This window comes from Struthio camelus, chromosome Z (genome assembly GCF_040807025.1).
Source record: "Struthio camelus isolate bStrCam1 chromosome Z, bStrCam1.hap1, whole genome shotgun sequence".
Classification (NCBI taxonomy): Eukaryota; Metazoa; Chordata; class Aves; order Struthioniformes; family Struthionidae; genus Struthio; species Struthio camelus.
The window spans coordinates 31,088,418-31,100,088 of NC_090982.1; the positions used below are offsets into that span (position 1 = coordinate 31,088,418).

General features: G+C 41.5%; 1 protein-coding gene across 2 annotated transcripts in view; it reads right to left on the reverse strand.

The window, feature by feature from the left end:
• Positions 1-11,418, reverse strand: part of UBQLN1 (ubiquilin 1) — a 26,239-nt gene extending 14,821 nt beyond the window's left edge. Inside the window, exons 1-2 of one of the 2 annotated variants that reach the window (XM_068927124.1) lie at positions 11,175-11,418; positions 1,074-1,225 (exon numbers count right to left, since the gene is read on the reverse strand). In XM_068927124.1, the coding sequence (XP_068783225.1) occupies positions 1,074-1,225; positions 11,175-11,333 (311 nt within the window). In that variant the 5' untranslated portion in view covers positions 11,334-11,418. The remainder of the gene's footprint in view (positions 1-1,073; positions 1,226-11,174) is intronic. The other variant, XM_068927125.1, reaches the window with a different exon arrangement.
• Positions 11,419-11,671: the final 253 nt, after the last annotated feature.

Genomic DNA, 11,671 nt, shown 5'->3' on the forward strand with positions numbered 1-11,671 from the left:
GTGCACAAAAAGTAGAAGTTTTCAAATTAATGTATTAGCTAATACTGTTCACAAGATTGGGATGGTCATCGGGGCTATATTTCAGGATGGAGCGGCTGGTGGGGTAGGGCAAGGAAGGAAGAAGGAGAGTCCTCTGCCAGGGCTAACTGAAAAATATTTTGCAAGAGACAGGACTCCAGGACAGAGAGAAGAGTCGGAATGCAAGCATGGAACTGAACACGTCACTTTCAAGGGGTGCCTAAATTAAGGCTAATGCTGCATATTGGCAGTTTTTGTTACTCGTAGGCCTTTGCAACTCAGAGAGGCCTAGAAAGGGAAAGGGTGTTTCTTTTTTCTCATTACTTTCATGCTCTTTTCTCCATCATCTGAAGTTTGTCCACAGGAAAAGATCTTCACCACAAACAGGAGAGGCACAAGAAGAAAAGGAGCAGGAACACTTTTAGGCTAGAATAGCTAACATGTCAACTAAGCAAGCTAGATTCAAATGAGGGACACACTGCTCCACCTACTGAAAGGATTTTTCAGTTAATTCTTTCCCTTTTGGTCATTTGAAGGAAAGTCATGTGCAGATGACATAGCTCAACTTGATGTACCTTTCTGATTGGCATTTAAAATTAGCATCTCAGAAAGAACAGCTCTTAAAATGCAAGACTTTCTGCGCAGCTAGATGAATTAGCAGCTGTCTCATAAGAACGTTCTTTGTTTTAAAAAAAAATAGTGCGTAGGGATTCACTACAATTCTTTGCTTGTGAAAAGAAAAGCTGTGCAACAAACGGACGCCGAGAGCTGATGTCGAAGAAACGTACGGGGCAAAAGCACCCAGTGACTAAGGAAATGATGAAAGTGATTTTAATAGCAATAGCTTAGTTTAGAAGGCAACATTACACTTTCAAAAGGTGTATGTATGATATACGAGGTGCTTCTCTTGTTCAACAGCAGGAGTACTCTCACTGCTTTTGAATGTGTTCTGTAGTCAAATCCAGGTCTGCCCAGCATAAAGCTGTTACACTAGGAATTAAGAATATTTTTACTTCTTACATGGTAAACAGAAGATTGCTCATCAGTAAGGTTACCTGTTTTGTGTTTTGATGACCAGGTGAACAGTGAGTCCATCATGAATTCCATGCTGAGTCAAAGTATCTTGATCTTTTAAAATTTTTCCAGCAAATATCAACACAAGTTGATCAGTGTGCGACTTGAAACGCTTAGAGATTTCTTCCTTGAACTAAACAAAAAAGTTAATATTATACAGTTATATAACTGAATACCGAACTATTAGATTTTTATAATTTAAGGAAGGGTTAGAAAGGGCTAGAAATTTAAGGAAGGGCTAGAAATACCATTGAATTTTCTCAACATTTTTTGCCCAAAAATAAGATGGGAAATCAAGTCATTCCTTTTCCATACAATAAAAATCAAAAATGTCTCATATCTGGATTGCTAGTTATATAGTTAGCAATAATCTGCTTCCACTTAAAGACTATTCTGTGGCTTCAAACAGGCATGCATCCATGACACAATACAAATATACTGGGTACATACATCACTGACACCATCCACTGCTGAGGACGCTATGTCACCATTCTGTTCAATCAGTCGTCTTCTGTGCTGACATTGCAAGGAGCACTATTCTTTTTTCTTATACATATTTCTGCAGCCTTCTGCGTGTCAAAACTAGCCCTCCCTTCCGAACAGTCAGAAGATCCAAATCCAAACACAGAGACATGAAACATGGTTCCACTACTAGGCATGGTGAATAGCCTCATATTTCAGCTGACAATAAAATCACGCCTTCATTAGAACAACTGAATACGGAAAGCAACAGTATTCCTTCCTGCCTTCTTAGCCAACAATAAGCAGATCACGCTTCAACTGAGTTTTGACCAAGATTCATTATTCTCTAGAAAAGCGCTTTCCAAGAAAGCAAAAGGTTTGCAAAATATAAAACGGAAAATACTTGAGAAAAATATTAAGAAATAACTTGACTATAAGAAAATCAGATATTATTCAACATGACCACTCAGTAGACAAAGTAATTTTGAAAGGATCCTAGGTAGTTAGAAAGCCTTCCAGAAGTTCACCATATTTAACTCTGTTAAAGTAGTATGGTCGACTTAATTTTAGAAGACTCCCATTCCAAACACCCTAGTGGATTCTCATTCCATAGAGGAACCCCAAATATTAATTTTGCAATGACTTACTACTAAATAATTATATTCCATAACAAGCAAGGAAAACCCCACTGGCTTAAGGCTCATTTTCAGCGTCTCACTGAAAGGGCTGATGAGGTAGGAAGATTAGAAACAGTCCCAAAAAGCGTGCCTGAGAGATAGCAAAGGTAAGAAATCACTGCGCCTGGGCAGCAGCGCGTTTGGTCAGTTAGACGTTGGCTCATGCAGAATTATTCCAGTTCTTAGAGAAAGAATTTTTAAGCCAATCTTGATATTGCTAATATATTGACTACTTTTTCCTAGGTATCCTAGGAAATCATGTAGTCCATTCCTGCCCAAAGTGGGTTACTTACCTAAATTATTCCGGATGTTCAACTAGCCTGTTCTCAGAGGTCCCCAGAGATAAGACACTCTCTAACTCTTCCAACAAATCTATTTCAGTGCTTCGCTATCCTAATTCTTCATTGTCCCGTCCAGCATGGACAACGCCAGCAGATTGTTCTTCTCCTCATGCAATCATTCCCACTACTGTCTAGATTTTCACATCCAACCATATCCTTCTGTAAGTGCAGGGCTCAATATTCCACATGAATTCTTGTCCGTTCTTAGCAGAACAAAAGAATACGCTGCACCTTGCAAGTTGTATTCCCATTTGTAAGAAAAAAATGAAAAAATCCATACAGGAAAAATATCACTTTAACAGCGTTGAATCATTTAACAGCGATAACCTCTAGACCCTTTCCTGAACAGCAACTATTTAGCCAGATGCTTCCCATTCTGCATTTGTCTGGTTAATTATCATTAAGTATACACATTCCAGTTCATCACAAAAGCTAGCAGAAATCCTCATAATTTGGTGGTATATACACCTCCCTTTCTCTGCTAACATGCAGCCATGGTAATTAGATGATCTGCAAACAACACTACAGTAAGAAACAAACGCAACAGCCAGCGTACCAGGACCACAAAAGAACTCCTGCAGCCACGTATATGGATGATCCAAAGGGCAAGGGATCCCTTTCCAGCCAGGATAATAAAACTACTGCGAATACTCAAGTCACTTCCGGCTACTGAAGCATATTTAAATTAAAAGGCTAACAGAGCTGCAAAAAAAGTCAGGTCTCTTCACCAGCATCGCTTGCATTCAGCATAACCTCATGATTCTAGAATGAGAAAGTTAGGAACAAAACTGATGATTCTGTTTGAAGTTTCATCCACCACAAGAGACCATAAAAAAACGAGGCTGCTATCTGAGATATTTTGCAAGTCAGTCTCCTGATTACTGTTAATAATCAAAGATACTATCAGTAACAGTGTAGCACATCTACAAGCACTTTTTTTTTTTTTTTGCTGAGGCAGAGGGAAGCAAATAATCTATATAAAATAATCTATATATGTGTATAGAGTCCTGAAAACCATTTTTGTTACAAGTTTTTTTCAATTCTCAGCATCGAACGTGTTGCTTCTGAAAAAGCTATCAAAATATAATTCAGTATTCAGCATCACCTGATCTTTGCCAGTAATGGAAAAGAAGATTAGCCGTGGGCTGGAGTTTGACACAAATCACTACCGGTTGCGCTGCAAAATAAAGGCGGTGGAGGGTGTGTGGAAGAGAGACCTTTTTACCATCCTCTGTTGGGAAACATCCCTCTTCATTATTCTCAGTCTCAATGTTAATTGTAACTAAGCTGCAAAACCATTCCTCCATAGTAAATGGGGGGGGGGGGAGAGGGGAAGTTAAATCTTGAGATTCAGACAGTGAAAGAAAGGATCAGAGCCGCAAATTGGCAATTGCATTCTTACTTCCACACATCTTATCTCTGTAGTTTTTATAGGACTCCTCACCATTCTTACTGGCAACAAATAATTCAGGGGAAGAGATGCTCCAGGGCCACAGTAATAAAAACAGCGTAACTTCTGCAAGCTGTTAGATGTGAGCAGTGAGGGCAATTAGCTTCGTTTGCTTTTCTCTAAACAAAATTGCACATGTCAAACCAGTACCTATCTTCCCAAGTGCCTCAAATTAAATATATGCAACTGACAACAAAAGAGAGGAGGGAAAGGAGAAAAGACAGTAATTAACACGTATTTAGGCTGCTGTAAAAAAAGAAACTTCGGGAATGGCTACATCCTCAGTTTGCAGAATTGAGCTAGATAACACAGTAATTTAGAGGTAATCCTTTACAACAGTTTGTCACTTGGGGAAACCAGAAGAGGAAGAAGTTTAAAGTCTCACTAACTGGCTGGGAATGATATCTGATTCTCCCACTACACTGACTCTCCCGTTTTTATTAACATGTAGTCCCATAAAAAAGGGTTTCAATCAATTTGTTTTACTGTTCAAAAATACAAGTTTCACATCATTGTAATAACACTACGTATTATGATATTAAAGGTATTTACTTTTATCCAAGCATAAAAGGGGGCTTGAAAACATAAGAATAAATAAATAATTAGTATTTTTGCCATTTTAACACATAACACGTTCACAGAAACTTGTTCATTGCATTGCTGTAGTAGCGGAATACAATAAAAATAAGGTAAAAAGTGATTTTTAGATGTAATAGGGGAATCAGTGGAAAGAATGGACAGAAACACGAGATTATCCATCCAGATAGACAGAAGCCTGATTTCCTTAAGGGAGGAAAAACAAACAAACAAAAAAGCATTCTTAACTAGAGTGAATTAATTCAAGGCTACAGACTCCCAAAAGTATGGTAACTTGTAGATTTGATATGAATCACAGCAGAGTGGAAGCCTGTCTTCTTAAAGTGTCTTACTTGCACTAACAATTTACCTTAAGTTTACTTGCTTCTTCTTAATAATACCCTATATATATATATATATTTAAAGGACAGGAATAGTATAATTTTTCACATTGAGAACACTTTTAGCAACAATCTAGCACTTCTTGTTTTCACTCTCAGTGGTTTCCATGTCAAATATCCTTAAGTTCACAGGACCTTAAAATAAAATTCAACCCAGTACTCTACCAACAAAATTCCACTCTCTTGTTTCAAGCTAACAAAAAATATCAGGATCCACCAGTCAAGTTAGGACTTCTATCACACTTGTTCAATTTGACTGCCTCTGAAGGTTTTTGCCACGTGTAGGTGAATACAGCTCTGCTGATGCACGGTTCTGAACAAACGCAAAGGGAATCCAACTTGCATTCTCATAGCTGAGTTAATTCTAGTAAACATTTTGTTTTGTCACTGAACAAAGCAAATGTCTGAATACACATGAAGTAGAACAGCTGACTAAAAGGGACTTTTTTGTACAGTCACTTTGCACATCAGATACGTATTTTAAACGCTAACTGATTAACATCTGACCTCCTGATAAGTTGGCCTATCAAGGTCCCATAGAAAAAGTTATCCTTGATGAAGTAAAAATCTCAAAACAAAACTGTCTTTTGATACATTAGCAGCGTGTAACAATTCAAAAGCTTTTTGCTGACTCACAGTGTGCCATCAAAAACAGCAACTATAGTAGCATTACTGTCCATTTCACGTGATAAAGTGCCATGAGAAAGGAATTAAAGGGGGGGGGGGTCGGGGGGAGGGCGAGAAAAGAAAAATAATTTCCTAATTCCTCTTAACCTTCGTTTCAGTAGCAACCTGAAAGAGGCCTCAGGGAATTTAATAATCAATACCCACTGGAACCCCACCTAAAACAGGCTCCTAAAAACTGCAACTGCTTTGAAAATACTAAGCTACCACTTTATCTAGATAACCATAAAAAAGAAGCAAAGTTGCTGACTCTTCCCAAACCAAATTCTGTTTTTAACACAGTGGTGGATGACATGGAGGCAAGGGTGTGTATCTAGACGGCAGAGATATAATTCACACTCCCTGCAGTCCTTCAGATCACAGTTCTATAACAAAGAACTGTTTTCAGAGGACATTACCTTGTTCAGAACTGTTGTTTCAAGTCACACCCTTGATGACTTCAACTTCCAACTGCTGTTGCTATTAAAATGCACAGGTAAGTGTATTAACTGCATTCTAGTCTGTCTTATACCCATGCCCCAGCAGTATCAACAGAGGCTAACTTCAGACATCACTAAGCTCCAGACCTCTTCCAAGTAACAGAATTAATAGCTGCAGGTCGTCTTAATCCAAGAAGCAAAAAATAAAACAAAACAAAACTCACCAGATAGTTAAGTTTTATAATACGCTCCGGGCAATATAACTGCTGATAGGTACGGTCTCCTTTCCTCATGAATCCTATCTGGTAATCCTACGATTGTGAATTAAAGTGATCCAGTGAAAACAGACACATTACACAACCGCTGGACACTCTACAGGAAGGGGGACAAGAATTTGTCGTTTCAGGCACATTACACAACTGCTGGACACTCTACAGGAAGGGGGACAAGAATTTGCGGTTTCAGGCAGGAGATCAGTTTTGGCACAGCCCGTGGCTTTCAGCAGAGGAAGTGCAGCTATAACGCGCACCCAGAATTGGTTTCTGTGGAAGCCCTTTCTGACTTTCGTGACTTGACAGACGGTTACTGTCTTCCTGTGCCTAGAAGTTAGCCCTTGTCAATTATACATGCTAGTTACGACCAAATGATTTCGTCAAATCTCTGCAATCAAATCAAACCTATAAAGAAGTAATTCCAAGAAACAAATTCAGTTTCTTGATGAGTTTACAAGGCTAGTAGTCCAGAAGAGAAAATTGAGGCAATGGAGCCTAACCCTTCCAGGCAGCCCTTAGCAAGCCACTCTGCTCCTCCGCAGCGCGAGTGAGGAGAAAGGATTAGCAAGCACTTACCTTCTTGGTAAAGGCACTCTGCAACCTACAGATTAAAAGTGCTGCACTTGCAACAGAGCAAGTCTGCTCTGGAACAGGTCACTGAGATTGGAAAGGGGCATAAAAGGATTACGTGTAAATGGTGATTCTTGCAGTAGAGCTGTATGTTGAGAACCAAGCCTTACACTCTTTTTTTCACATAAAGACAGCATCAGGTGTTTAATTTTTCTACCTAACTGGAAAGAGATTGGGCAACATCCATTTCTCCTGAGGAAAAACTGCCATTTGACTTACTGCCAATAGAATTCTTACTCATTTGACCTTCTAGGTAAATATCTCTGAATTGTTTGGCTTTAGCAAGTTTTACATTTAAAGTGATACAGAATATAAAACGTGAACTACAACCACTATAGCTAACAATCTTTTCCAGTCTGTCACGGGTCAGGAACTACTAATCCCATCAACAAAAAGTGGTCCATACAAAAGCATTTTTCTTCATATCATCACGTAATCCACAATTCTTAAGTTTTTCTCCCAAATTCAGTCCCAGGCAGTTAGCAGCCTTCCCTTTATAACCAAGGCTTCTCAGTCTAGTGGCCATAAGTTGACTGCTCTTGGAAATAAGCATTGAGAATATCTTAACATGATACCTCTGCAATAGCCGTTCATCCATTAGGGTGTTTTTGCTGTTGACAATTTTAACAGTATACAGGACAATCTTTTACAGTTTTGTGATTGTCATGAGACTGAGGATGGCTCATCTAGACAAAACAAAACAAACGCACAGAAAATCAGACTGGGAAGAGTGAGCGTATTTGTGCCTTATTTGACATGGCTAAGTAGTTAAAAATATTTTAAAAAATAATTTGAAACGTCAAAATGAAACTGTTACTCTGCATAACAGGATGTGCATACAAGATACTTTTTGAAATAATACTCTGAAGTATTACTAACCTATTATATCTGCTAGTCAACTATTACAAAATCTATTACCTGGGTTAGATAGGTGCATCTTTGAAATATCCATGAACTAACCTAACTGTCAGGAAATAAAAAAAATATACTGTCTTCCAAAGGTTACCATTCCACCAAACAGCAATTTGCCATTGGACTAAGCCATTTTTAATCAAGTTTCAAACTCTCAGAAAAAATGACTTACCTGCGGAGTACTTAATCAAACAGAGTTTCTTTATTTCAAAGAAACATGAACAACCAGAGCATCTTAAAAGGCTGACTCCATAAGCAGTCACACGGATGCATCAATGATGTGTTTCAATGCACTCAGACATAAGACAATGGAAAACCCAGTGCTTTAACTCTAGTGCTGAACAATCCATGCACTCAAGACTCAAGTTCCTCCAGTGCCAACGGAAAGCTAGATCATAATAGTGAAAAAGAACAACAGACTGGACTATTATAGAGTTTCAACCTCTCGTGATTATACCATTCAATAATCCATGGACTACAGGAAAAACACTGAGCCAGAAGGGGAGTACATTAAAAGAACTGAAACCAAGTTGACCTGACGAAATAAAGCATGATAAGAAAAATTAAAAGCATATGCAAGCCAGGAAAGAGACTCTACTACCAAATCACCCCGTGTTCCCCCTAACAATGTACACGTACATGATCTTTACACAAAGAATGCAGCCAGTTTGTGACTGAAACACTGGATTTATGGATTTAAAGTTCCAACCACAGTCTTTAGTTCATATTCAAGTTTTAATCAGAGAATACAACTCTTCACAGACCTCCATTTGTCCAAAAGCAGAGTCCCAATATAATGTATATAATTATATATATAATTCAGTATGTCACCATTTTATTTTAAATGGAGCACACAGTAGAAAGCACATATTTCAGGAATATAATTAGTTTACAAAATATACTATAAGCTGACAAATGTAATACTACTGAAAACTATAGTCCCTGCTGGAGAAAAATTACATAGAACGGCTGTTGAAGGCAAATAAAAACGGAGAAAAGAAAAAGTTGAAACTGTTTGCTCTGGTTGTACGAACCGAACTTGATTTTACTAACGTTTCCAAATGGACGTTACCCTGAAATTTTCAGATAATCTTAGGACTGACAATTATTATTTGCAAGAACTGTGCTCTTCTAAAATTAACAGTGCTCTTGGCCTAACAGTTAAAAATACAAGGCAAGCTACATTATTCTGTTTCATAGTCGTAGTGTTCACAAAATAGACGTCTAAGTTGATATCTTGCAGTCTATGCACACGTTGGCGGATGGTAACTCTGAATCAATGACAACAAAACCCTGAACATCGCAAATTCCAACAGTGCGCTGTGTTGGCATTCCAAGAAGCGCACCATGAAGTCTCAGCAAGCTTTAACTTTTCTAAAATCTTCCTACAGGTTAAATAGACTAAACAAAGACACTGTTTTTCCCATAACTCATTCCAGCCCCTCATCGCTCAAACAATTCAAGTCACTCACTACGAAAAGATACTAAGGCATGAGACATCCATAACATGACTACTCACCCACTCTGTGTATAAGAGCTTTACCAAAACACATTGTTAAATCAAGTTTAGTAAGCAAGGAATTGCACAGACTGTATTGCCATGAACAGCTTTTCAGGACAAATATGACCTCTAAGTTAGATGGGACGTATGACCTTTTCTAGGAAAAAAAGCAATATTAAGAATTTTACAGCCATTGCATTGATGCTATTCACAAATCTATGAGGAACAGTGAAGTGCAAAAGTGCCCATTTCACACTGAGACTGCTGTGAAAGTGTTGGACAGGATCAAAAACAGATATAGAAATTTCACCTCTGGGAGAAAAGGCTAGAAATTAAGCTTGCAGACAGAGTAGCAGATAGCGTGCAATACTGCAGCTGCCGAAAGACCAGTGAAGACAAGCAAATAATCTCACCTTTTTGGCAGCTGGAGAAGAGACCTCAATGAAACTTATGCCTGGGATACTGACATAAAAAACCTGGAAGTGCCCTAAGGGTAACAGCTTGAAAGAAATACCAGCATTTTGTCTGTTCACAGCAACTAGGTGGAGCAAGAGTCTGATATTCTAGCCAGGGCGCTGTCTCTACATTTTACACTCACCTTTTATGTTCTCCTGTGAAAACAACATAGTATCTTTTGGCTCACCAATAACTAACAATTTCAAGCTCCATATCTAGACACCAGCTGCACTCTTTCACATGTAACCTGTTTTTCATGAGGGCTTGCAGTTACTAACTATGCAAAAAAGGAAAAAAAAAAAAAAGAAGTCAAACTCAGTTGGGCACACTGAATTTCAGAGAAATTCTATGGAAAGCAAAGTAAGCTCTAGGAACTTTCTCTTTCAGAGAACTTCACCTTTTGGAATATTTTAGCATAATGAAGTCTACATCCTTCACAAGCAGGAGCCACTGGCTTTATAGGCATCTACCTTATACTTTGACTTTTTTAGGGTTTGCAGCAATCTAATCTAAACAAATGAAGCCCTGGTCAATATTTGCATGGAAGGCCTCCAAGTAAAAAGTGTTGCAGGGAAGTAAGCGTGGACGACTCAGTAGGTGTCACTGTTTCTGTTGAGCCAAAGGCACCATGGGACACTGACTTTTCTAGGAACACAGAACAAAGACCCTGTCAATTCAGACTTCTCAGACAATATCACGATGCTAACTACTGTATCAATAAGTAGCATACTGAAAAGCAGCAGAAGCTGCACGTCCTCGGTACTGCAAGTTTTACAAACACGATCTAAAACCAAAGCTTCTCGAAAGTGAAGACATCACTTGCTACAGCCTACTCGCTCTTCTTAAGGCCAGTTTCACATCAAGAGAGTTATTGGCACTGCAGCCCTGCCGTGCAGGTGATCGCATATGTTTTCCACAGTCGTGGTAGCTAGCCAGCAAGGCTGCTGCTGCCACCCTGACTCAGCTCGACGGGACAACTCAGAATTAGGAAACGAGGTCCATCCACCCCCCGGCCCCGCCTGCAGCATCGGAACCGGCACGAGAGGGCCGCGGAGGAGGAGACGAAGCGGCAGGTTTCTGCACCACCTCCGCTAGCCTGGGACGGCAGCGGCCCTCTGCGCGGCTGGCACCGGCCCTGCCGCTCGCCCGGGCAGGAGCTGCTTTGTCACCGGGCAGGGCCCTGGCCCCGCAGCGTGGGAGGCGGAAACGCGGCCGGGCCGCGCTGCCGCCGGGCCGCGCTGCCGCCGGGCCGCTCCGATCCCCACCAGGCCGGCGGCGCCCGGCCGCCGCGGCCCCCTCACCTGCCGGATGCTGCTGGCCTCGGACACGGCGAACTCCTCCTTCTCCTTGGGGGTCTTCACCGTGACTTTGATGATCCGCGGCTCGGCGGCGGCGGAGCCCTGGGCGGGGGAGTGCGGGGGGCTGCGGCCCCCGGCGGGGCTCCCTGCGCTCTCCGACATGGCGGGCGGGGCCCGGCTGGCTCGGAGCGCGCGGCTGCCGGCGGCTGCGGGCGGCCCTGCGCGCCGCGGCCTCGCGCCCCCGCGACACTCGCTCCCGCAGCGCTGAACGGAAACTACCCGGCTCGGCCGCGGCGCGCGCTGATGACGCGACACAGCGGGGAAGTTACTAGAAAAGGGAGCTGCCTCCCCGGGCGTGGGCTCTCCGCGCCACCCCTCCTCCCCCGCCGCCGCGCGCATGCGCGGGATGGCCGCGCCAGGGGCGGGGCAGGGCGGTGCCGGGCCCGCGCAGGCGCAGTGGGCCGCGCACCGCCCCAGCGGCCGCGGCGCTGGTGAGCGCG